This window comes from Mollisia scopiformis (assembly GCF_001500285.1).
Source record: "Mollisia scopiformis unplaced genomic scaffold LY89scaffold_14, whole genome shotgun sequence".
NCBI lineage: Eukaryota > Fungi > Ascomycota > Leotiomycetes > Helotiales > Mollisiaceae > Mollisia > Mollisia scopiformis.
The window spans coordinates 945,061-967,196 of NW_017263594.1; the positions used below are offsets into that span (position 1 = coordinate 945,061).

Consider the following 22,136-nt stretch of genomic DNA (forward strand, 5'->3'; position numbering starts at 1 on the left):
CGGACAAAAGGTGCGAAATCGTGTACAAGGCTCTGGATTCACCTAGAAAAATCCTCAGTGACGGACCAGATTTCCGGAATCGTGAGTCATAGTATTCTCAATCACGGACCAAAGTTGTGGAATCCTATGTAAGGCTCTGGATTCACCTAGAAAGGAATCCTCAAATCCCTTAATCACGGACGATTTTTCCGAAATCGTGCACCAAGTGAATCACGGACCCAGCGGGGTACTCGGCCGGCGCTTGTATTGTAAGTATATAAACTTTAATTTTTTCTCATTTTGCACATTTTTCTTTCATAATTCTAAACATATTTTCGCAAACTTACACCGGAGAAAGATTAAGTGGTTTATTGTCTTTGGTGGGTGCTGAAGCTATTAGGGAGGATTTAGTATTTTCTTTCATTTTCTAAAGTGGCTGTTCTCCTGTTCAGTCAATAGTGGATAGTTGACAGTGAGCAAATTCTTGACAATAATATAGACAATATCTTTCACTTTTCTCTATTTTAATTTTATATTCTTAGTCAAACACAAAGCTTCAAGCAATAGCGCAACTAGAGTATTACTGAACAAAGAACATTCTTCTTGCGGCAATAATAAAACTATTTGTATAAGAGGAAAACGAGGAAGAAAAAAAGGGAAAAGCGGGCGCTCGGCCGCCTATATATACAAACAAAAGAGAAAAATACACAAATCCTCTATTTAAATTCACTCAGAGCAACAATTTTCAAAAACAAACGAAATTTCCCAGCTCATGCACTAACGAAAACTCATATACTACTCTTAGCTCCCTCAAAGCCAGGCAAAATCTCCGAAATCGTGCCACCCGTAAATCACCGAAACGGCCACATATATTGCAAGAAGCCTCAATCACGGACATCTCCAAACTCGTAAAGTAATGAGAAATCACAACTTACTCACAACCTAATCCCAACCCCCTCAACCCCAAACAAAATCCCCAAACTCCTACACCGATGAATCACCAAAACACCCCATCTCCCCAAAACCCCTCAATCCCACACAAAATCTCCTCTCTCCTGCACTTATAAATCAGGGCCTCTTTCTCCCCCCCCCCCGGCCCGCCCACTTCTTCTATCCTTTTCTTTTCCCTAGTAAGAAGCTTGCTAATTATTAACGCGAATCGAATTATCCCGTGTTTGATGGGCGGCGTGTGAGATTGCTGTTGATTTGATTTCAGATTTGTGCTGAGCTTGATTAGGTCGTAGGAGACCTAGGTAGCTAGCTAGCTACAATTAAAAGGACTTGGAACTGGGGACGGGAGACGTGAGTTTAATAGCTTGCTTGGGCCGAGTAGGTACTATATAGATTCTCGCCTCGCCGCCCCATGCATGACTTTTTTTGATGACCGGGATACTGGCTTGATGCTGAGATTGAGATACAGGTTGAGAGATTTTGGTGCTGTGCTAGCGTTAGGAGATGATATGCCATCGAGGTGATCACATGAATGATGAAATGCGGCTTGAATGGGCAAATATAGGTAGCCTGTGAAATATATTTATACAAATCCATAATATATACATTTCACCACCATACCCTCCTATTAGAACTCCCCCAAAAAGCAAGCTCAAAACCCTACAACTCCTGCTTAAACCCATTCCCGCCCGTCGACGCAACCGGCAGTCCTCCATTCGTATGATCCGTCGCATGACTCGCCCCCTCCACCGGCGACACCTTCCCCTCATCATGGAAAACGCCCCCCTGCCCCGCCTCCGCGACCTTCCTCATCTTCCTGCCCCGCCCCTCCAGATGCATAGCATCAGTCCCCAGCTGTCCGCCTCCAATACTCTTCCTCGTCTCCTCATCAAACGTAAACCCCGCGCTCTTGATCGGATTAACGTGAAATAGATACATGGCATCCACCTCCTCGAGCGTCTTCCCCGAACTCTCAATCAGGAAGAAGAACACCACGAAGAAGGCCGCCAGGTTGCAGCCCGCGAACACGTATCCGTACGCGTACTCGATGTCGCCCGTGATGAAGGGCGTAAAGAACGCGAGCATGAAGTTCCAGAACCAATTCGCCGACGTCGCGAGACCCATGCCCACCGCTCTATAGCGATACGGGAACATCTCTCCAATACAAGCCCAGACGAGCGGGCCCCAGGTAGTGGCGAAGCCGACGATGAAGAGACAGGCGAAGACGATCATTACCGAGCCCGCGGTCTTGGCGGTCGCGGAGCCCTCGGGCGCGTCTTTGAACATGAATTGGCCGACGGAGGCGAAGATTAGGAAGCACATGCATTGCCACAGCGCGGCGATGTAGAGGGATTCGCGGCGGCGGAAGTGGTTGGCCATCCAGACGCCGAAGAAGGTCGCGCCGACGTTGACGCCGCCGAGGATCATGGCTGTGACGTAGGAGTTGGAGAGGCCGACGCCTTTGAAGATCGTGGTACCGTAATAGAAATAGTAGTTTGCTCCCGTGAGCTGTTGCAGCATTTGCAGTGACATGGCGAGGGCGACGCGGTAGAACATCCGCGGACCGGTGATGGCTTCATACCAGGGGTGGTCGCCTTTGGTAGCTTGCATTACTTTTTCGATTTCTGCAGTCTCGGTCTCGATCATGATGTGGTATTCGGGGAGGCCGTAGAATTTGGCCATGGTTGTGCGTGCACGGTCTGAACGGCCGTGGTTCCAGTCGTGTCGAGGAGTCTCGGGTAGCCAGAGGATGCCGATTCCGAGCATGAGGGCCCAGATGAAGCCGACGCCCATGGGGATGCGGTAGGAGGCTGTGTCGGTGTAGTGTTCGGTGCCGTAGTTGATGCAGTCTGCGGTGAAGATGCCGATTGTGATGAAGAGTTGATAGCAGCTGAGATATATTAGCAGATGTTATGTTAATAGGAAAGGTGACTTACGAGACGACAGCACCTCGGACTGGGACGGGAGCAGTCTCAGACATATACATTGGGACGAGAACGGAGAGACCTCCAACTCCAAGACCAGCTGTCCAGCGTCCCATGGCAATTCCAACCCAATCTCCCGTTCCGACTGCTATTTGTGCCACGACACCGACGCAGAATACGAGACACATTACTGGCACGCACCATTTTCGTCCGAATCGGTTGGCCATTGGTCCAGCGATTAGGCAGCCGATGAGAGTACCGATTGACAGCTATTTCCATTAGCATACTCCTGTTTCTAAGAGCAGAATTACTTACCAAGCCAACGATCAATCCAGATCGTACATTAGAGAAGTAATAACCAGAAGGGTTGGTAACTAAATCATTACTTCTTTGACCGAATCTCTCCAAGAACACGTTCATTTCCAAGAAGCCAGAAATTTGTCCAGTGTCGTACCCAAAGATAAATCCTCCCATTGCAACGAGCATAGCCATAACGACTGTTCGTAGTGTAATTGGAATAGCTTTCAGGCTGTGATCGCCCTTCTCAGGGGATTGGAGATTGCGGTGAACATCACCAGTGACGGGCTCCATTGGAGCTCTTGGATTATCGAGAGAATTGGCAGTCGAAGGGACGGCTGTTGTGACACCGCTATTGTCCGCATTGCGGTTTCGTCGGAAGTTCAAGCCTACCATGATTGTTGAGGGGGGTTGAAGACAGAAGGGACTTGAGAGGAAAAGGATGGGGACGGGATAAAGGGGAAATATATGTCTCCTACAGAGTCATAGCAGTGGAGACGGGACAGAATGCTCAATCCAACTTACTCGAGCAAAGCTACATCTTTGACACGGCATCTGTCGGTCTCGGATATCCAAGCAGGAAGTTGCTGGCGGGTAGTGACGAAGTGGTGGCTAGAACCAGACTACTGGAAAGCACAAGTGCCATCATCCTGCCCATCGTGTGACGCTTTCCTCGCTCAGGAAAAGCAAACACGATCAGCCAAGGCCCCGGATTGGAGAGTATCGGAGTCCCCAAGGGCACAGCGGCAAGCCGTCGAGGTTGAGGAAAGTGGAAAAATTGTGGGATGTTGAATTGATGACGTCGTGTTTTGAGAGAGAGAGAGAGAGAGAGAGAGAAGGAAAGTTTTCGTACCACGCGAAATGTTGCCTGTGCCAAGGCTCACCGACTGCCGAGCCGACGTTGACCCGTGCCCATCAGCCTCAACATCTGCACGTGAGACCCAGTCTTTCTCAGGAACAGGCGAATCGAATGACGGATCTTGGATGCGGGTCTGGTATCGATGCCAGGAACAATAGACGGTCGTTTTTCGGTGCCATTTTGGAGACTTCAGACAACCGTCTCCAAAATTCTATCCTGGAATGGGTTAATGAAACGGTTGATCGGAACGCGTGTTGGAAGCCCATGGGGTCTTTCAGCGACTGTTGTTCTGGAGGTGCGGGTAGGTATGGGAGAGGCGTTATGCGTCCGCAATGCCCGATCATGGAGCGATGACGATGTTGTGGATATCGTCGTGGGGAGAAGGAAAAGTGCATTGGGTTTGGAAGTCATACGACTGGAAAAGCTGCGCCGAGGTTAATTGCGAATAGCTATGGTTGCTAAGCATCGCGATGAAGGTTTTGAAGGCGACTTGTCTTCTAGACTTCTTGGGAAGCCTTCATGACTCGGCAAGAGAGTCGGGGATCGGATGTGGCGGAGAAAGAATTCCACCCAATATAAACTTGGGAAATGAAAATTGACTTGCATGAAAGAAGAAGCCCCAACGTGGACTTTCCTCGAGAAGAATTAGTCCTGTCAACCAGAGGATAGTTGCATGACCGTTCACCTTACGATCTTGACTATATTCGCGGATCTGGGGAATCGGGGTTGACAGATCGATTGACGTGACTACTGAGCCGTTATCCGAACGACAGAGAGGGAGGTGCAGCGAAGCATGCATACGACAAGAACAGAAGAATGATGATGTCGATGCCGACAAGTAGTTATATAACGTCAAAGTTCTGCAGTTTGACTTCAGCACGAAAGTCCTGCTTGAAGCAAAAGCCTGTTTAAACCTCAAGGCCTTCTCAATCCAAACACTCAACAATTAGACAGAAACATCGCCACGCAATTGAAAAGCAGGTGAAGAAATGCTCTTACTACTGAACCCTCCGTTCCCCCGTGGCTGTGGATCTAATCCATCGTCACTCGACGGAGATTGATATGGGGGTTCATCTATTTTGGAGCGTGGGGATCACCACAAATAGCCATGAAACGAAACACAAAACACGAAACAATTTTCCCGGAGATCAAGAGTATCAAGATTGATGACAACCTTGTTGCGGGATCAAATTCAGAGCACCTTCAAACATGAGAAAATGTTGATTCGGACATAAGATGCCCCGTTAAGAGGATAGCAGCTCGTGCAGCATGGCCGAATGGAAAAATGTCGTGAATGCTGCTGGACTGCCTCATTGAGAATTATTGGAGATGTCTTGCATCTTCAAGATTAACTCTAAAGCGAGATTCGAATTTATCCTCAGATCAGCCTGAACAGGATAAATACTCCGTGGCAGTAGATGAAGGTACCAAGGTACTTTGCTTTGTGTATATGGTGGACAAGTAGTGGTACCAGACCATCTGGCATGCTGATATTAAAAGGAGAAGTGTAATATAGAGAAATGCCGTCGTGGGCGTGTCACCATTCGCCCAACCAAGGGCATACCAGACATGCTTGGCCTTCTCCAACCCGGTGCTGGCCAGTCATGCATGCAAAGAGGCTGTTTTTGTCAGTCTTTTCAGTCTTTTCATGTATATTCGTGGAATTATATCGGGTGCCATTGGTGGAAGTTCTGACCCCTCGAGCCGATCGGTCTCCCCACAAAAGCCAGCTCCCCCATCTTCTGGACCTTCCGACGCCCCAACCCCATGTCGCATCCAGAGCTCTTCCCAGCTTCCCGCTCGCCTTTGCCTCCACAGATTCCACACAGAATACTCCGTTGCGCATACTTACCGTACGCATATTTTGGATGAACCCGCCTAGTCTCGCTGGAAGGAACAATCTGCACCGACGTCTCTTCCGTGTCTCTTGTATTTTTCCATACGTCCCTTCGTACCCGTCTCTCCTCCTACATCCCCGGATTGGCTGGGAAAATGCAGCAACCCACGACTTGACTTGAGCCCGTCCACGGTACAATCTTCCTCCTCTCGTCGAATCAGCCAGCTTCTCTTCTGGTCCCTCAATCAGAACCCTGCCTCCTCTTCTCCCCCTGTCCTGCCTCCCATCGGCCCTGGCTGTCGATTGAAACAAAACTTCCGCCGGAACCAAATGTGTCTCCTGCTTGCAACATCGCCATCCCTCTCTCTACTGCAGCACAAGCACATTCACATTCACATTCACGTCACGGAACGACCCCTCTGCCTCTGCCTCAGCGATCCTCAGTTGCAGATTCCCCCGTCCCACCAACGGATGTCTGCCACTGGACCAAGTTCGCGGGATTACAGGCTGCCATGTAGGACAGCCGTCTCGAGTATCATCCAGACCCAGATTCGACCCTGACCTTAATTCCTGCTTCTAAGTAACCCTCTCATAGCGGTCGTGTTATACGTTGTGAATTTCTGCGAAGTACAGTGTCAAAGACTGCTTTGCGCCGCCCCTCCTACTCCTCCCCACGACGGGACGATATATCCTCCGAGAACGCGAACGTGCCTGCTGCATTGCCATGCTAGGGAGCTGCTGGACTTTCTCCCTCCACTGCCGGTACCTCCCTCGATAGACACAGCTCCTGCTCCTCTTTGCGACGCCGCCTCGAAAGCCAAGGGACATTTCTCCAACTCTTGAGGCTGACCCTCGCGCCGCATACATGGCAACCAAGCAACTTCAGTCTGCGCAGTCTGCGCCGACTCCTACGAGACCAAAAAGCACAAATGGAGTTATCAATGGGACGAAAGCGGGCGTGGGCGACACCCGGATAGTGGTGATCATCTATGGACAAGGACAAGAGAAGATTGTGTCTGTGTTTGCAGATGTGTTAGGGAAGCCATATCGTCTGGCTTCAAGTTTCACCGAAGTAGGAAGTGAGGACCACGGAACGGTCATTGGAATTCAGGCAAGCGATGCGAAGACGAATATTAAATCGAGGAACAAGGTCCTTATGGTGGCCATCAACGCACATTGTGTGAACTTGGGAATGCCACCAGATGTCGACTTGTCGTCAGCCTCTGACTACGAGTTCTTATATACAGAGCAACCATTTTTCCGGAGAGATCTTTCGCGGTTCATCGCATTTACATTGGGGCAGATCAGTCACCATGAGGCTCTGATCACCAAACCAAGAACATATTTCATTTCTACCACGTTTCCAGATGTACGGACAGCACTATCAAATTTGGATATTTTATCTGTTGGTTCGGATGCTGTGGAAATAAGAGTTGATCTCCTGAAGGAGACATTACCGGACGGGTCATTTAGTTCTGTGCCAAGCTTGAGCTATGTTGGAGAGCAAGTCATGTTATTACGGCAAAGGACTGAGTTACCCATCATTTTTACCACACGTTGTACACGTGAGAATGGTCGCTTCCCCATGGACAACCCAGATCTCTACTACCAGTACCTCTACCGAGCAATACAATGGGGATGTGAGTACATCGATGTCGAGGTATGGTTACCAGAAGACATTCGACGGCGGCTCTGGGAGCAGAAAGGAAACAGTCGCATCATTTCTGCCTTCCATGATTTTTCCGGCACTTTCAAGTGGCCTTCACCTCAGGCTCAGTCCATCTTTGCCGAGTCTCGCAAGTATGGAGATATCGTTAAGATGATTACCATCATCAATTCCATGTCCGAGAATTACGAACTGGAATATTTCCGTTCACAAATTAAAGCAAATAATCCTGATGGTCCTCCTTTATCAGCTGTCAATATGGGCCAGCTTGGTCAACTTTCCCGAGCTCTCAACACAGTCTTCAGTCCCATCACTCATCCACTTCTCCCCATCGTCGCAGCACCCGGTCAAATGTCCGCAGCAGAGATCAACGGCGCTCTCTCAACCATGGGCCAACTCCCCAAGAAGAACATCTACGCCATCGGCTCCTTCCGCTCCACGCCCCAAGCAACCTTCTTCGAGAAATGTTTCAACGAACTCGGCCTCCCCCACAACTTCCAATCCCTCGACCGCGGTGTCCGCGGCTCCGTCGAAGCCTTCATCCTGCAACCCAACTTCGGCGGCGCCTACATCAACCCGCCGCTCAACGCCGCCACACAGTCCTACATCCCGCTCCTCTCGGACGCCGCCCGCACCATCGGCGCCGTCGACACCATCGTCGTCCGCGGCGACTCCTTCGTCGGCGACAACGCGACCTGGAAAGGCATCCGCGCGACGCTCACCCGCGACTTCGCGCCCTCCGCCTACGCGAATCGCGCGGCTATCATCCTCAGCTCCTCGGGCGAGGACGCCGCGTCCGCCATCTTCGCGCTGCGCTCCCTGAACATCGGCACCATCTACACGGTGGGCTTCAAATCGCCCGCCTTCGCCGCGGGCGTCGAGCCGTTTACATCCATCGAGAGCGTGCAGCGCGTCGATCAGCCGTTTGCCATCATCTCTGCCCTCCCACCCGAGAAGTCCCACCTGGTGCAGCCGCTGCTGCGGCATTTCAGCAGGGATGGAGGCAAGGGGAAGGTCTTTGTGGATTTGGCGAATGGGCCAAGGAAGGGGGATCCCCTGGCGGTGGCGGAGCAGAGTGGGTGGATGGCGTATGGGACGGCGGATACGAGTGCGTTTACGACGGTGGAGACGTTGCGGTTGTTGGTGGGGCAGAATGTGCCGTATAGTTTTGTTAGGTTGGCGAGTGGGAGGGGGTTGTATTAGGGAGGGAGGCTTCTTCTTGTTATTTTGGGGTTTGGCTGGAAAGAGGTGAGGGGAAGCGGGGCAGGGAGGAGGAAAGAGAGGGCTTAACCGCATGGTGATGGCGTTTGGTGTGGTGTTTGTTTGTCTGTTTGTGTTCGAGGGGTCCATTTGTTGATGTCAAGCTTGGTGGCTGGGTGGGTGATACGTAGATGGCTTGCATTAGAATTTTTTGGATGGCTAGGTAAAGTCCATCTAATTCCTAGCTCGGTATGGTCCCTTATTTGTGTGGTGGTAACTTGAAGTGTGGAATGAAACAGTTTCAAATTGCTGGATCTCGTGTTTCTCCTAGTCGCACAATACTCTCAGCTTAATCCACTTGTGCTGGAGAGAGGGAGATTGAGAGCTTTGTTGTGTCTGGAGCCTGCCTGGAATTGGAGTTCTTCTCATCTTTAGGGGTTAAGTTTTGATGTCAGGGATTAATACTCGACAGTATAGTAGTAAAATGGTTGCTATATTTCTTGACGGCGTCTACCTCTGAACCCGCAAAGAATGTCTATCTGTTTTGTTTTAACACATATCTCGATCTCCAAAATACGGCGACTCATTGACTCTTCTTCGTTCTGGATCCTGGCTGTGTGTTTACTGAAGCATAGTGGTCTTGTGCTGAATCCTTAGATATCGAGAGTTGAGGTGAGGTGAGGGTGGAGATAATGATTAGGAGCCAGAGCTGCAAAATTGATGATAGGGATATAAAAAAAATAGTAACTAACCACCTCTTTTTCTCTATTTACATTGGAACTAAATCTCAACTTTAGAATTTGCTCTTTATATTTTGATTTTTCAGCTTAGCATGAACTTCAAACGAACAAGAAGGCAATACACGATAATTCTCTTCGCAGAAATAGCAGAATCTTTGTTAAAAAAGAGAAGAAAGGAAAAAGCGTGCGGGTCGGCGAGGTGTATTTCTACGCCAAGATCCTTAGAAATAGAAACGGATTCCAGAGCCCGTAATTCACCGGTGCACGAGTTAGGAGATTTCGTCCATCAGCGATCAAAGATCCTTGCGATATACGCGGTCGTTTCGGTAATTGAGGTTTGACAGAGGATAGAAGTGGAGAGTGTGATTTACTGAAGTGCGTCTCTGGAGGAAAGTGTGTGGATTTATGGATGGTAGGAGGGATTTTGATGATGGCGGAGGATGGAGGGAAAGGATTGGTCGTAGTGGTCGGTTGTTGGGTAGCTTGGGTTGTGTTGTAGAGGATGGAAGGTAGGGAAGTATTAGGGATTCTTGATATTTGTTTAGTTATATATTTAAGAACAAATAGATTGGTGTGGAAATGGGCATAACTGTTGAGGAGTGGTATGGCTGGGACGCTGTTAATAATTGACGTACCGTATTAATTGGTTTCTAAGATATCATGTTATAGGCAAATGGAGGTAGGAATTTCGTTGGGGGACCATGTCTTATTCCTATCTAAATTGTTTAAACCCTGTGATATTTCCAAGCCATATTCTATACAATAGCAAATCACTTCACTCTAGAGCACTCTATTTTACATATACTATTCAATGTTTGCCTTTAGTGAAGGCTTACATCTTATAGAGCCAGACTCCTTATTTGATAATAATATCGTAGCATTAGAGTTGGTGGTCGCTAATGGTTTCACGGCTGGAAAGCTGCTAGCGAGGATTTGGTACTCTTTGTCCGTTATTGGGGGAGCTGGGATTAAACTGTGATTCGCTGGTGCACGAGTCCGGAGGTTTCAGCAAAGTCAATGCTCGTAGAGTAGAGTTGTGGGGGAAATTATTGTAGTTGACTTGTCTATCTAAAAGGAAGCAAACAATTTTAGCTCTGAAAATCTGCTAATGTCCCACAAACTAGCGTGTCCGTGTGCGGCCGCTTGTTTGTTTTGTTTGTTATCGAAGATTGTTAATTTAAGCGAAACCGGACAGAGCTCTTTTGCATTGTTCTCCTCTGTCTGTACATACAAGCGGCCGACCTCCTAGAGGGGCAGTAGTTTAGATGTAGATTGAGGGGTTAAAATTTAGGGGTTCTTTTACTTCGTGTGTAAAATAAGTAAATCACCTAGCTGGAGACATATGGCCTTGGAATATTTTTTAAAGCATGGATTGAGAGATGACATATATTCCACGTAGTCTGCAGTAGCAAGCAATGGTAGTATCATAGTTCCCAAAACAGTTATAGCTCGAATAATCGGATTCAGCTTCACTGGTCTAATGTTTCCCCTCAACTCCACCCACTGAGCAACTAATCAAAACCCTTTCCGTTCCTCAACTATAACTCTAGCTAGGTGTATTGCACTTCAAAGCTCTCAAAACTGATAATAAGAAGCCATACTCAAGACTGCAATACTATAAGTTGCAGTCATGAGTTTGGAGAGCTGTGGCTGGCTACAAATAGATATGCAATATGTACTCTATTTTCAATCATCCACCTCAGATTCATAGAGGTGCTTCGGAACAGGTATGTGTCGACAGGGTTTGTTCTTGGCGCGTGAGGACGATATAGTCGAAGTCCTCTATTTATTCTCTTGGAGTTTTGTCCTAGAGAGCAGGGGAATAGGAGGGTTGAGCGAGGAGTTGGTGATGGCGAATGAGAACATGGATTGTTTTATTGAGTTCATTTTGTATGAGTTGTAAAGACGTATAGGTTGGAATCTTTAATCCAAGTTTTGGGTTTCGATGTTCGGCAGGATCTTTGCCTTACGGCTTGGGCGTATGGGGTTGAGATCTGCGGTTCGTTTTGATAGAGGGAGGCCCCTGATCTTACTCGTTAGTGAGAAGTATGAGCATGGAGACTAGTCTCTGGCAATCTGTTAAGTAATGTCGAGAGGTGCTAAATGTTGTTGAAAAAATGAAATACTAGCGGCGGCTTCCCCAGTATACGTATATCAGCAAGCGTAATGACCTGGCATCACGCGGCCAACATTCTTTTAGCACTTGTCTAGCCGCTAACGCATCTTCATTGGCGTGTTAATCCTGGCTTGAGCGCGAGTACGTAGGATCGTAATCCCACAGATCTTTTTCCATCTTCTTCCACCTCCATTTTCCGCCATCAAAAATCAATCTTCTTCCGCAACCCCACAACCTCTTCATCAACCGCAACCAAATACAATCTCGAACGCACCCAACAACCTCATTCTCAACTTCTCAATCATGTCTTTCTGCTCAGAAAACGACGACGACGACTATCCCCTCCCATCACCCCCCGAATTCACATTCACACCCTCCGACGTCCGCCTCCTCATCAACACCCCCGACGACACGCTTGCCTATGCCCACGTCTCCTCTCACGCCCTCGTCCTCGCCAGCCCCGTCTGGAAGAACTTCCTCTTTCCCCCCTGGTCCACATCCACAGAGAAGGTACTCGAGCACGACTTCAGCGACGACGACCCCGCAGCTTTGCTCGTTCTGCTGCGCATTGCGCACCTCAAGCTCAAGGGCATCGAAGAGTTTGCGCCTTCGAAGGATCTCCTGGTCGACTTGGCCATTCTGTGCAATAAGTACGTGTGTGGGGACTTGTTGTATCCTTGGATTGCGGGTTGGGTCGACAGGCATTGCGGTGGGAAGGTGGAGGTGATTTGCAAGCGTTTGGATCAATCCCTTCGGAAGAAGATGTACAAGCCTACGTCGACCTACGAGAGCCAGCTTATGATGTTGGTGGGGTGGATCTTCAGAGAGCATCCTGATTTGACGGAGTGCTTTGCTGCCGGGGCTTCTTGGATGTTATTTCAGAGTGCGGAATTTCCTGAATTCCGGAGCATTGGCCGTTGTCGACTTCGATCATGGGTACGTTGTGTATATATGCTTGATGCAGAGGAAGAAGCTAATGTTCGGTAGAGGAGATTTGTAATGCTTGGAACAAGAGCTTTGATCTCGTTTCCGGAGCCATGCTGCACAACGACGAGGAGAAGCCAAGCATATCATGCGTCTCCTGCATCTGGTCTCCGATGGGCCGATGCTTGCAGCTGGACTCAAATCTGCTTTGGACTGGCTCTCCAGCCGACAATCCGAACCCAGAGAAATCAATGTATCGACGAGATTTCATTAGATGTCTTGCACTACGGGGCTTTAAATATCCGAAGTTTGGGTGTTTGAGGCAAACTCAGAAGGAGGGTCCAGGAATCCCGCTCGCTTTGAAGCTCGAGGAGATCAAGGATGAGCTGCTGAAGACATTGTGTCCTCCTTCGAAGTTCAAGACTCGGCCATTGGGTGAAGAGGGTGCCTTGGAGTGGAAGGACTGGAATACTGTCTATGAAGACGGTAATGAGCTTCCGGAGAAGGAAAAGGTTCCGCAAAAGTCTCGTCAAGAAGAGATGGGCTATGTACCCTGAGTTTTACAGGGCTAACATTCTATCTGTGACGGCCCAAAGTCTCGAACCTGTCTGTACCTTGCGTTGATTTCCGAATAGCAATCTCTTGCACTGCAATATCAAAAGTACCCATGCAATGTGACTCGTGATTTACAAAATTCATTAAGACATAAAAGTCTCTAACCTGCTCCATGCATTATATATACAACCCCCGAAGCGGCGATGCACAGCACCACACACTTCATTCCCCACCACCCCTTCTCATTCTCTTCACAACAACGACATCACTACATTCTTCCCCGCCCCCGTCGCCGGAGCAGTACAATTAGTCATAGCCTACATTCACACATCAGTCATGTTCTCTTCTATCAATAAAAAGTGAAAAGAGAACTTACCGCCGCCAAATTCTTCATATTCTGCACAATCCCGCCCTTAAAGTCACCCTTCAGCGCCTCAACCGTCTTATTCGCCGTCCCCACATCTACACTCCCACTCGCCGGCACCGCCAAACTCATCGTAAGGTTCAACTCCGTCATCTGCGCTATCGCCACCGTCGCCAGTCCCGCGATAGCTGGGTTCCCCGCCGGCGCAATCTTCTGATTGTTTTGCCGGATCGCAATCCCCTTGGTCACGAATCCGAGAAGACTAGATTGCGTGGCGGAGTAAAGCGTCGAGTCGAGCGGGTTCTGGGCTAGCACGTTGCCCAGGGCCGTGACGGTCGTGAGTTCGTTGTTTTGGTCGTCGATGTTGGATTGGATGCCGGAGGCCAGGGCCATTACGGCGGAGTCGCAAGTTGCTCCGGTTGAGGAGGTGGAGTTTGAGGAGCCGCTGCCTTTTCCGCCTGAGGCAGAGGGTTTGGTGGAGGTTGATGAAGCGGCTGGTTGGGCGGGGGAGGCGCCTTCTTCTGTCGTGGGTGTTGCGGCCAGTTGGTCGGCTTCGATGATGGGGAGGGTTGGCGCGGAGAGGGAGAGGATGGTGAAGAGTAGGAGAAGGAGTGTGGGGGCGTGCATGATGCCGACTTCTTCAGGATAGTATATACAAAGTTGTGAAGTTCTCGTAAAGAATGAGATAGTAGATAGAAAACTAGAAATGAAGGAGTGGATCTGAATGGATCAACCAATCTAGAGAACGGGACTGGAAGAGCAGCAAGGGCGCACCAGAAGACGGGATACAGAATATTAAGTACAAGCCTTTTCCTCAAGAGAATGCCGAGAAAGGTTATTGTGTATGCATGAAGAGGATAAAGTTACTCTACAGGAGTGAGGTTGAGACGGTGCTGGAGAGGTGGTGGTTCGAAGACAACTCTATTCCTGCTTGGCGGGGAAGCGTCCAATCTTAAGGATCTCAGAAGGAATTCAGAGGGCAGTGATGAAGATACTTTCGGCAAGAACATACCTTTGGAGTGTGGTGTGTGAAGTGATGAACTCTTTTTGAGAGGTGGGTCCAATCACGATGGCCTTGCGAGATTTGGGTTCGTGGTTGGGTATGAAAGAGAACAAGAGGACGGATGCAGAGATTGTGCAACACTAATGCAGGTGCTCGAATGCTTGTTACGACTAAGAAAGTTCCCAAGAAGTGATGGGCAAGCCAGATGTTCTCCAAATCAAGACTTCTCGATGTGAAACTCAAAGTAGCCAACAGTATTCGTCCATCACTCAATCGACAAAAGAATACGGACTGCTCTACGTTCGACAAGAACTCGTTCCCAACCATTACTTCTCCAGTCCTCGGAATTAAGCTTCGACTTTCCGTTTCGAAAGGCCGATAAACTTTTCTCCAGTCTGTGCGAGCATAAAAAAGCCCCAGGCTCACAAATCGCATGGGTGCCGACAGTCTCGAAACACCAATGCTACATCAATGTTGAAAACGATCGGGATGTCAAAATAAGGTTACTCCAATGATGTGTTGCCAAGCCGGAAGAGCGACCACCCCCTTCACGAACGCATTTCGCTTTGTAAGTTCCTTTTTGCCAAAGTTTTCATGGGAGGGAAAATGGAAATTACACATTTTTATTTCCGAAAAGATTTGTATTTGTTGAATGAGTTGTTCAGGGAACGATGAAGTCGATGATAATCGTTCTCTCCATCTGTGAAATTCCTGGCCGATTTTGGCACTCGAGATCACCAAAATGGCTTGTATCACAGCATTGCATACTATTGCATAGTTTGTTTCTAATTAAATTAAAGTCCTAACTTATTAAAAAGCTATTCTTCTTTCTCATTGAAATATATTAGGTATAGATTTAATTTGTTGCAAAATCAGCCACGAATTTCACCGATGGAGAGGTCGTTGTGCAAATAGAAAAAGGTTTAGGAAGCTCGCTAAACTTTCAGGGGTAGTTTCGGGTCTTCAGGTTGAAAAGAAGCAAAATATCTAAGAACATTCGGTGGAGGATTCTCTTGATACGACTGAGTACCAGTACCGATATCTGTTCAAGGTGACTAGCACCACGAAATTGAATTTTGAAAACTGTGCATTCCGTGAATCGAATTTATTTTCTAACCCCAGGTTCTGACTCATCCGATCCAGGCATATCACCACCTGGGCATATGATCGTGATCAAGATCTCTGCATTCCTTCCTTCCACTACCTAGCCCACCTAACAATGGAACCACACCCACTCTTCACAACCCTCGGCATGCTCGTCTTAGACGCAATCCATCTCCCCAACCAACCCCCAAGAACCGACATAATCGGCGGCTCAGGAGCATGGTGTAAGCGCTTCCTCCTCCACCCCCTAACCACCTCCCTAACCTCGAAATCCAGGTATCCTCGGCGCCCGCCTCTTCCTCGCACCACCGCTCTCACACCAACTAGGATGGCTGATCCGAACCGGCTCCGACTTCCCCTCCTCAGTCCGAGCGCTCCTTCAGAGCTGGGATATACAGCTTCACGAGACTGCGGTCACGGGCCAGAGATCCACGCGCGGAGAGCTGGTTTACGCCGATACGACGTTTGGACGTACGTCTCTCTCCCTCTCTCTTCCCCAAGCTATATAGACTAATGTAAAACTCTGCACAGCGAAGAAATTCCGATACACAACCTCACCGCTGAATATTCAGCCGATCCATTTCCTGAGCAGCGTACCATTACTGGCAACCCCGTTCCTACACCTATTATCTAGTCCCAACGACACAAAATCACAAATTCAAGACCTACTCAATCTTCGCCGCTCGTCCGGGATCGGAGAACAGCCGACAATTATCTGGGAACCGGCACCTCCGTCCTGCGTACCAGAGAACCTAGCTTCTTTTCTCGAGGCCATGAAAATGATTGATATATTCTCACCGAATCATATCGAGCTAGCGGCTTTATTCAGCATAAATCTACGCTCCGAGGATGAATTCGATCACTCCACCATCGAGCATCTGGCGAGCAAGTGTCTAGAAAGCGGTATCGGGCCTCGGGGGCAAGGGACTGTGATAATTCGCGCTGGACAGGAGGGATGTTATGTCTACAGTCGACAGCGGGGAGAATTCATCTGGTTGCCACCGTACTATGTTCATAATAACTCGAGTCAAGTGATCGATCCGACAGGGGCAGGGAATGCGTTTTTGGGCGGGTTTGCGGTTGGATTGATGGAGACGGGAGATGATGTTCTGGCGTCGTGTTATGGGGCTGTTGCTGCGAGTTTGGCGTTGGAGCAGATTGGTCTTCCTGCGCTTGGGGTTGGGGAAGATAGGGTGAGGGAGGAGAGGTGGAATGGGGTTGGGGTTAGAGAGAGGTTAGGTGAGTATTTGTCGAGGTTGAGGATATCAGTGTCGGGCCGTTCGTGATGCTTTCCGGCGCCGCTAGAGTATTGGATTGAGGAAAGACTTGATGTTGTCTCTGGCTTGGAAGAACATGCACATCAATGATGTGATTTCTAGGGTTTGGGGTAGAAGCAGTTGACGACTTTCGAATAGTCTCACATCAACGAGTCTGTTATTCCGAGCACGGACTTCACAGGGAATAACGCTCACTCTCATTGAGCAGATCAGAAAATGCATCTCCCACTTCTTCTCCTTTTTCTTCGCTAGTCCTCGTCGTTCTCTCTCGCTGGGGTTTGCCCATTCCTCGAATTCCCCTCCTGTCCACTCATTGACTCGTCGTCGCACAGCACCTGTATCAAACTGGTCAGCGCTGATTCAGCGGCACGGAATCAAGAAAGAGTGCAGAATGGTCCGTAAATACCTAACTGACATTACATTACATTACATTGATCTCGATGAGGATACATAGCGCCCACACATTTACATATTGACAACATGTCATAACTTTGGCGAGAACTCTTCCAGGAAACAAAACTCATCCTCAAAATCGAACCCATGCATGACAATATCAAAAACACATGAACCATTTCCATCACTAATCATTAATTAGCTGAGCCGAAACCCAACCGGAACTTAACGTTTAAAGAAGGAAAATTTCAGAACAAGGAGTGTAGTAGTGAGAAAAAAAAAAGAATTGCTGATACTAATGCCAGACTCTAGCTTGCGAAACATCCTAATAAAAGAAAGATAGGACAATCAGAGAAAAGATCCTCTTTAGATGATGAGCGTCTGACTTGATTGAGCGCCTAGCGCAGGCTTGGGGAATATGTAGATGTAAGATAAAAAGTACATAGACTACAGAAAAGAGGCAGAATACCGGTATAGGACTTTGGAATCGAGGGATGTCAAAAGGAAAGGAGAGAGAGGGGCGATGAAGATTAGAGACAAACTATGGCTCAAGTTTAACTAATGATTTTGATTTGGGGAGGTGTTCGGATATAGAAAAGAAGAACAATAAGAGAGATGAGATAGGCGATGATTTAGAGTTCAATCACACATGTAACCTCAGCTGGGAATTGTCTGGATAATACATGGAAAACCAGACGAGGTTGCTCATAATAAAATATATACACCATTCACTCCGTCCATCCGATTCCTATAAACATATTCCCATTCCCCAAAAAGATACAAACCGCATACGCCGATTAACCAAACCAACAGTACTGTTCGACCGAGACTGTGATTTTCCCATCCCATATATCCAATCCCGATAAAATATACAAAAAAAGAGTCCAAAAGCAATCCCCAAGCCTGGATACCCGACGCCTTGAAACGCCAACCGACCCAATGCTCGCTAAATCGCTAGACGGTGAAAGAAGAGAGATCAGTTCTTGCTCCCCCTCCTCTCCCTATGTTCCACGAACCCATCTTCGCTCTCCCTTCCTCCCTTGGGAACCTTGATCATCTCGAAAATAGTACTAAACCTCCGACTGAATCTCCTGATCGGTGAATCCCGTCCACTGCTACTCCTTCTCCGATCCCCGATGGGTAATCCGTGGTCGTCTTTGGAAGGATCGACTTGGTGTCTAGCCATCGGGACGAAATTGAGGTATATAGGATATAATATCCCGAAAGCGTACAGAGCAACAATCACACAATAACTGTGCTCCACACTCTTCTTGTCCAGGTTCTGAACTGCGAACATAACCCAAGTGAAAACAGCGCCTCCAGACGTCGCAGCAGTGAGAATTGACGCACCCCACTTCGTGAAACTCCCCAGACCTCTCAGACCGATGGCATACACGAGTGGAAAGATCGGACCTTCGAAGAAGAAGAACACAAGTGCCGGACCTGCGACGGAATTGGCGCCTGACGAGAGGGACATGGTAAGACAGGCGAATATTATGCAGCCTATAAAGCTGACTAGAAGAAGAATGCGAGGAGCAATGATGAGGCAGAGGAAAGCGAAGAAGAAGCGACCGAAGGCGAATGTTGCATGGCCGACAAGTGTATAGTTGTCAACTGATAGGGTAAGACCTCCTCCATCTTTTACTTCGACAGAATCCAGAAGAGCGCCGAACCAAACAGACAGTGCTTCTTGACCACCAACATAGACGAAGTTTGTGAAGATGGCAAGGGCGAGCGTAGTGTAGATTAGGGGAAGTTTGCCTCTGAGAATTGTTTGCGCCTTGTAAATACCTAGGTCCTCAGATTGTTGTTGGAGGTCGGCATCTGTGGCTTCTGGCAGAGGCATGTAGTAGAAGAATAAGGCTAAGATCACAGTGAAGAGTGCGATTGCGAGATAAGCCCATTGAACATCGAGGAGTCCAACATTGTCAGGTCCAATAGCCGCGAAGAGGACGTCCTGGGCTAGAAGTTGACTCAAGATCGAAGCAATAGCTTGCACTCCCTGAGCAAGTAGAAGTCGAAATTCGGAATGATAGCTAGGTCCACAGAGTGCAATGAAAGGGTTTGCCGCCGCTTCCAGAATGGATAGTCCGAGTCCAGCCACAAAGTTAGACAATATAAATCCAGGGAAAGATGTCAAAACTGCCGAAGGCCAGAACATTAATGTTCCTGTACCGTAGATACAAAGGCCAACAATAAAAGTCGCCTTGAATCCAGCTTTTCGAAGAACCCACTGGCCAATCGTCAACCCACCAAACAAGTATGCCCCGAAATAAGCGGTAGAGAGCCCTAGTCTTTCTGCAGTGCTCTCGCCAGCAATATTTGCGATTTCATCGTTCAGTGTATTCAAAAGTCCGTATGAGAAGCCCCAAAGGAAGAAGAGGATCGTAACAATAGTGCAGTATTTGAAAGATTCCATATCCTTCGTCTTGAGCATACTCTTCGGTCGTCTCATGTTGACAAAGCCGAAATAGACGGTATTGTCAGTGTTCTGAGTATGCACAGTTTCCGAACGGTTCATCGTACCGGGCTGCATTCCAGGAGTAGTGAGGAAATCCATCATGTCCATTTCAGCTTCTGGATCTGCACCTTCATGAGCAGGTGGTAGAGATGGAACCGGAGCGGCAACAGGGTCCATTTGATGACTATTTCCGGATCCTCCTTGAACTTGCGACGAAAATGATATAGTTTTATCTGTCGCTGTCCCAGAGCCGATGCGATCCGTGATCAGTGATGGCAAGATACGTTTTATGAGCGGCTTCAATGTCGGGATACAGGCACAAATGATCCCCACATTTACCTCGACAGCAGACCACATCAAAGCCGTACTTGCATTCCAGGCGAAGTCCGTCCCAGTTCCAAGCTGTTGGTGTGCCACTACTTGATTATCCACAGCTTGCTGGAGATAGTAAATGCGAATGACATCAACAATAGTGACGAAAACACCCAACGCGAACGTGAACACCAAAATCGTCTTCTGCCGTTGAGGCAATCGCACGCCGGTGAGGACTGGGATCGGGAGAACCAAAATCGCAAGGTCGGTAATGATATTGACGGGTGCTGAACAGAGGTATAGAGTCGTAATAGAGATGCACTGATTGCTCGTCTGCGCTGGATCGTATGCAGCACTCACCGGACTGCATTGAAACGCATTCATGAATGTGAGAACCACGCCCGCGACATTGACCACTGCAAGTGTAACATACGAAGCGATTCGAAGGACATTCTGCGTATTCTTCGACAAGCGGAGGTAGAATATCAGGATCGATGTCTTGGTTGCCATCAATGCAGGGTTATATAGAATCGTAAAGGCATATTCGCTTCTCCTCAACGCAGACTGCCATGATGCTGGTATATCGACATCATGTCTACCCAGTCCTTTCGAAGTCGCATAATCGATCGTAAACGATAATCCGAAAGCAATGAACTGTGAATCAATCAGCGCATGTCTGCAGGCTGCAGAGGGAGCACACGAACCCAAGCCAAGATCATAACCCAATCGTCCGCCGTTCTGGTCCTCAAGATCCCAAACCGACTCACGAGTCTAGAAACCACAAATACAGTCGCGAGAACGAAGGTCGTGGTCGTAACGACGAGGACCGCCTCGCCACGGGAGGCATGTCCATTGACCGTCGTAGACATCGGAAGTTTTATCGTCCTACTTCACTTCAATTTTCTCCTATGGTCGAGGTAATATTCATGGTTGTCTCCTTATCCAAGTCGCCATCAAGGAGAATCCAAAAGAATCGTGGTTGCAGGGTAGAATATAAAGCTGTATCGTCGATGGGCCTGGGAGAACAATAGGGTGAAATGTGTCCAATGGCTCGAAAGTTAATCGTATGCGTCTGAGACTTTCTGTCTCGAAAGGCTCAGGTTAGAAGAATCAGGCACAGCACTCTCTTCGTCTCGAGTCCTTCCTTCCTTCCTTTCTTCCTCGCTCGTTCCTTCCCCTAGACAATGAATGAACCGTGCGAGCACCAACCCAACCCTAGCCAGATCAGACCCCGAATGCCTCAAGATCCGATCCTCAGCTTTTGCGTTCGTTTCGGAATCTCCCTCACTCTCACTCAGTCAAAGAACATCTGAAGCGTGCACGATTTCAAACACGGGGAACGGGACGCAGCAACGAAAGAAAGAATCTTCTTCACCATACCATCAAGCAAACCTAGCTAGCGTGCTACCCCGACTCGACCCAACAAACTGGCTAGCCCAGCCCATCCTTGGCGCGAATAAATCGTCGGATCCGGGGTCGGTATCTGAAGGTAAGGAAGCCCATTCGCTCCCTTGGCCTATAGTGGAGGCAAAAAAAAGTCAAATCCTGACTCGAGATGCAGGTCTGGACGTCATTCGCTTAATTATTCTGCAGCACGAGTCGGTTGTTCTCGGTAAAAAGGGGTGTGTGAGGTAATCACTTCTGAGTTTCTGTAATGAGATGAGAGAGAGGAACTATACTTGGATAGGTAGGGATAGAAAAGGGGTCTCGACTCGAGTGTCGTGCTCGTAATGGGTCCGAACCCGAAGATAAGCGACGTCAAGAATGTAAAACGCTGTTCATTTCCCTTAACTACGCAATCAATCAATCAATCCCTCCCTACTCATCTCGCATCCTTATGCCCTCTCCCACCGTCAACCAAAACCCCAAAAAAGGAAAGAAAGACAGTGTGCGACGTAACAGCGAGATATTCACCATGTAACCTATCATTCCTATCACTCACAGATCTTCTCTGCAGAGCGATACGGCGAGGCGTCAATTCTCGGGCCGACTTAACCTTACTCCCCATTTTCACCCACCTTTTCGTCATGCGGGGTTGGCTCGAATCCTTCGAGGGCTGTCCCGCGTTTATGCCGCTCACGTGGTTGAGGCTTTTTTTTGTGCCTGGGGATGTGATGGAATGTCCTTGAAGTTTAGGCATTCGTTTGTGTAAGTATGGAAAAGTGAGTAGGGT

The 22,136-nt window shown here is 48.5% G+C and overlaps 6 protein-coding genes across 6 annotated transcripts; 3 read left to right on the forward strand and 3 right to left on the reverse strand.

Annotated features, from left to right (window-relative positions):
- Positions 1-1,590: 1,590 nt before the first annotated feature.
- LY89DRAFT_587589 (hexose transporter) lies at positions 1,591-3,446 on the reverse strand (the record flags this gene model as incomplete). Its single annotated transcript, XM_018209438.1, has 3 exons — positions 1,591-2,821; positions 2,868-3,124; positions 3,171-3,446. The coding sequence occupies 3 exons, from the start codon at positions 3,444-3,446 to the stop codon at positions 1,591-1,593; spliced, it is 1,764 nt and encodes a 587-aa protein (XP_018070294.1).
- Positions 3,447-6,371: 2,925 nt separating this feature from the next.
- LY89DRAFT_99529 (aldolase) lies at positions 6,372-9,196 on the forward strand. Its single transcript, XM_018223565.1, has 3 exons — positions 6,372-8,866; positions 8,920-8,937; positions 9,192-9,196. Exon 1 carries the CDS (start codon positions 6,714-6,716, stop codon positions 8,715-8,717), a length of 2,004 nt encoding a protein of 667 aa, XP_018070295.1. The 5' UTR covers positions 6,372-6,713; the 3' UTR covers positions 8,718-8,866; positions 8,920-8,937; positions 9,192-9,196.
- Positions 9,197-11,621: 2,425 nt separating this feature from the next.
- Positions 11,622-12,596, forward strand: LY89DRAFT_99541 (uncharacterized protein). The gene has a single exon (XM_018223566.1). It carries the CDS (start codon positions 11,874-11,876, stop codon positions 12,555-12,557), a length of 684 nt encoding a protein of 227 aa, XP_018070296.1. The 5' UTR covers positions 11,622-11,873; the 3' UTR covers positions 12,558-12,596.
- An 823-nt stretch (positions 12,597-13,419) lies between these two features.
- On the reverse strand, positions 13,420-13,842 carry LY89DRAFT_542666 (uncharacterized protein; the record flags this gene model as incomplete). The annotated part of the gene is made up of 1 exon (XM_018208200.1): positions 13,420-13,842. A coding segment is annotated over one exon (423 nt), but the record flags the coding sequence as incomplete, so codon positions are not given.
- A 1,787-nt stretch (positions 13,843-15,629) lies between these two features.
- On the forward strand, positions 15,630-17,003 carry LY89DRAFT_719617 (pfkB family kinase). The gene is made up of 3 exons (XM_018218507.1): positions 15,630-15,744; positions 15,797-15,991; positions 16,052-17,003. Exons 1-3 carry the CDS (start codon positions 15,636-15,638, stop codon positions 16,804-16,806), a joined length of 1,059 nt encoding a protein of 352 aa, XP_018070298.1. The 5' UTR covers positions 15,630-15,635; the 3' UTR covers positions 16,807-17,003.
- An 896-nt stretch (positions 17,004-17,899) lies between these two features.
- LY89DRAFT_719618 (MFS general substrate transporter) lies at positions 17,900-20,832 on the reverse strand (the record flags this gene model as incomplete). The annotated part of the gene is made up of 2 exons (XM_018218508.1): positions 17,900-20,617; positions 20,731-20,832. 2 exons carry the CDS (start codon positions 20,830-20,832, stop codon positions 18,167-18,169), a joined length of 2,553 nt encoding a protein of 850 aa, XP_018070299.1. The 3' UTR covers positions 17,900-18,166.
- Positions 20,833-22,136: the final 1,304 nt, after the last annotated feature.

Coding starts and splice junctions, on each gene's coding strand:
- LY89DRAFT_719617 (XM_018218507.1), top strand. CDS start 15,636: ATGGAACCACACCCACTCTTCACAACCCTCGGCATGCTCGTCTTAGAC. Junction 15,745..15,796: donor CGGCGGCTCAGGAGCATGGT/GTAAGCGCTTCC, acceptor CTCGAAATCCAG/GTATCCTCGGCGCCCGCCTC. Junction 15,992..16,051: donor CGCCGATACGACGTTTGGAC/GTACGTCTCTCT, acceptor AACTCTGCACAG/CGAAGAAATTCCGATACACA.
- LY89DRAFT_99529 (XM_018223565.1), top strand. CDS start 6,714: ATGGCAACCAAGCAACTTCAGTCTGCGCAGTCTGCGCCGACTCCTACG.
- LY89DRAFT_99541 (XM_018223566.1), top strand. CDS start 11,874: ATGTCTTTCTGCTCAGAAAACGACGACGACGACTATCCCCTCCCATCA.